The following is a 3,178-nucleotide window of genomic DNA, read 5'->3' as shown; positions in this document are numbered from 1 at the left end:
CATTTCTGCCGCAGCAAGCGAGCAAATCACGTTCAGTTCTGAAACATTGGCAACGTCGTGAAGGCGGAAGTGCTCGATAGCCGCCAATCGTTCGTCTTCGTTGGCTGGGATGGGGTAGATAATTGGTTCAGGCTCAGCCTCCTTCGCCTCTTCTTCAGTCTGGACCAGGGCCGGCATCATCGGGTACGGGCGAGAATTAGCACTTGCAAACTTACACGCATCCAGATTCTTAGGACATTTCGAAACATCTAAGGCTTGTTTGGCCGCTTCGCTAGGTTGGTGACGCTCACTCGCAGCATTGAGAAGCTGTGCGTTTTTATCAGCTTGAGTCTGTGCTTCCTCTTGACCAATAAGTAGAAGCTGCTCGAGAACCAAAAATGCGGCGCGACGCTGCCCAGTAGTGACTTGATCCGAGTCGTCACATACAACTTGAGTCAATAGATCTCCGAGTTTTTGGCTGGACGAGGATTCTGTGAGCCCCGACAACTCCGAATTGGCCGTGCTGGACGTATCAAAGGTGCGTGTGGAGCGAGGGGTGGACATTTCATCAGGAAGCACATGCTCCGGTCCGGGTCTCACACTCAACATGTGCTCGTAGTTGCAGGCGACTACGCTCTTAACACAGCGAGTGCAGACCATGATCATCGCTACTCGACCATTGTACGTCTCCATCTTTTCAGACGATGCGCAGGACACACAGACGTAGTAGCCACACAGATAGCAACGCGTGCGTGGGATGAGGTTGATAATGGGCGTGAATTTGCGCGTGCAGCACGTGCATCGAGGGTTGCGAACGTGAAAAGCCGAGTGGTCTGCGAACACTTGGACTCCAAATCGACGGCGACGGACGACCTGGGAGAGCTCCGAAGTGCCGCGTGCGAGACGCAACAGACGAGCTCGAACAGCTCTGCGTGCCACCACTGGCCCATCCGTCGCCGTTGTACCGGCAGGCTTATAAAGAGCGTGGAAGGTGATACGCAGACGCTGATTGTCGGTCGTCCTTTCCACTAGATACGCTGTGCTAACGTCACGAAGCTGAGCAACACGCCGCTTAGTATCTTTCAACGCCAGTCGAGCTGGTAGCGACTGCGACTGATCAGTTTCCAGCGAACTCTGCGTGATCGTGAAGCTGTCGCCTTCCGGCTTGCTGCGTAGGGTCTCACCAAAGCACCACTGCTCATTCTTGCCCAGTAGCCTCGAGTGCACGAAGTTCGACGTTTTGACCGCCAATTGTTGGAACGCTTGGTCACTCTCGTCGGTGTGTGGACGTTCAACGTAGGCCACGGTACCGGCGATGAAGGCGTCATCGTATAGTCCCTGCATCGTGGCAGAATGTAGCTGATCAGTTGTAGCTCCTAAGACGCTCGCCACCTCCTCGATATTTGCATCCAGTCGAGCCAGCGCTAGTACCTCGTCATCGCGTTTTAGCAGCGTGAAGGACGAAGACTGTTCAACGCGCTTCCATTGCATTTGCAGTTGTGGAGACTCGACGATATGGACGAAGTTCGCAAAGTCTACTCCGTCATGAAGAGCCTCAGCATCGGCCATTAAGCCTCGAAGCGAGATGGACAAGGACAGTGGGGGAGCTGGAGGCTCTCCATCATTCCAGGAACTTGGCTCCGACGTAGCAGTTGCGGAAAATGGCGCCGAGCTTTCGACTTGCTTGTCCAGCTGCAGACGTACGTTCCGCATATCGATCTCGGTGTGTCTTACGTTCGATGAGGAAAATTGGGGAATGGCTTCGTCGTTAAGGATTGAATTTATATGCACTTGGATCCAATAAAGGAAAAATAGGTGAGACCATTGCCGCCGGAACGCAATGCCTCTATATGTCCAGAAAGGGCGTCAAAATACCGGGCTTCGTATTGTGTCGATAGTGTTCCATTATGTCCAGAAACCATGTACAACTGACTGGTACGGTGGGCTCGCTCGTAACTTACAAGTCGTAATGTGAGACTACAAACGAGTTGCACTGAATGCTCACTATCGCAGTAGGCTAAACAGCGTTGCAAATCAAAAACAGGAATCTTTGTTGCAGATGCAAATTATTCGATATTTTTACATTTTTCAAAAGCTATCGGGTAAATCCATGTAAATGCATCGACACGATGCAGGATGAACCTGGACTTGACTTGCTCTGAGCTAATCGACAGGTTTCCTCCAACTACAGTCCACATGGCGTGTTTGACTCGGTTTGTGGTATGGAAAATAGTGTCGTCACCGTAAACAAGGTAAACTACATGTACAGGCGCTATTTTATGATACATCTTAGATTTCACGCACCCGAGACAATAAAAACAAAGCTTATGCACTAGGAAATGAAAAAGGACAGCAATTTAGGGATCAAACGCTACGAGAATTGGAGTGATCCCCTCAGCCGTTTGAATGCGTAAACTGGTGTCCTTTTTCAAAATCCAAAACGCTTGACATCTGAAAGGGAGGGATACCTCCTCGTTCAGATGTATTCTTTTGAGCGACGGATTTAGGAACCTAAACGGGCTGCAGGAATTGCTCCTCTGCTCTCCTTTTTATAGAATTCAAATCTTGTTGACTTGGAATCTGAAAGACCCCCTCCGAGAAAGTGCACTTTGGACTTCAACAGCTTTCATTCACAAAAAAAAACAGATCTTCTTTATCTACAGTCGCATTCAAAAGCTATTTTTAAGCTGAAGGTCGGCATGCGCTTTTCTTTTTTTTTTTTTTAAGTTCTTATTAGTGTCGAATATTGCTGTCGAGAATCTAATGAGTGTGTAGATCAACTTTTCACCAGGTTTATCAATTTATATTTCTACAGAAAAAAATGCCTAAGAAGTTCTGTTGGTCCGGATTTGTAGAAAAAAAATCTACCACCAAAACAAACACTGCAGACCGCCTTTCATGTTCTCACGTTGGAATGTACTGCATAATGCAAATGCATTTCGACTCCTTAGCACGCAAGAGCAGCGATTCTGTTCGTCGTGGCGGTAGGTTGGACCCCAACGCGTCCTAGTGGATGGTTCTTGGGATCAGTGACGTACTCTGTTGCTGTCCTTTCCAATATGCTTGACGCTGCATCTGCGAGCTTCATCAACCTCCAATACTGAGACCTCGTCATCTGATGGGGCTTAGCATCGAGGCAGCACAACGCACCAACAACCACCCTCTTAGGCTGTCCAGGAGTATTGGACGCACAAGGCAC

General features: G+C 49.1%; 1 protein-coding gene across 1 annotated transcript; it reads right to left on the bottom strand.

Annotated features, from left to right (window-relative positions):
- Nucleotides 1-18: 18 nt before the first annotated feature.
- PPTG_11500 (hypothetical protein) lies at nucleotides 19-1,723 on the bottom strand (the record flags this gene model as incomplete). Its single annotated transcript, XM_008906833.1, has 1 exon — nucleotides 19-1,723. A coding segment is annotated over exon 1 (1,674 nt), but the record flags the coding sequence as incomplete, so codon positions are not given.
- Nucleotides 1,724-3,178: the final 1,455 nt, after the last annotated feature.

Source organism: Phytophthora parasitica (assembly GCF_000247585.1).
Source record: "Phytophthora parasitica INRA-310 unplaced genomic scaffold supercont2.24, whole genome shotgun sequence".
Taxonomy (NCBI): Eukaryota; Oomycota; class Peronosporomycetes; order Peronosporales; family Peronosporaceae; genus Phytophthora; species Phytophthora nicotianae.
This window is presented reverse-complemented; position numbering and strand designations above follow the sequence as displayed.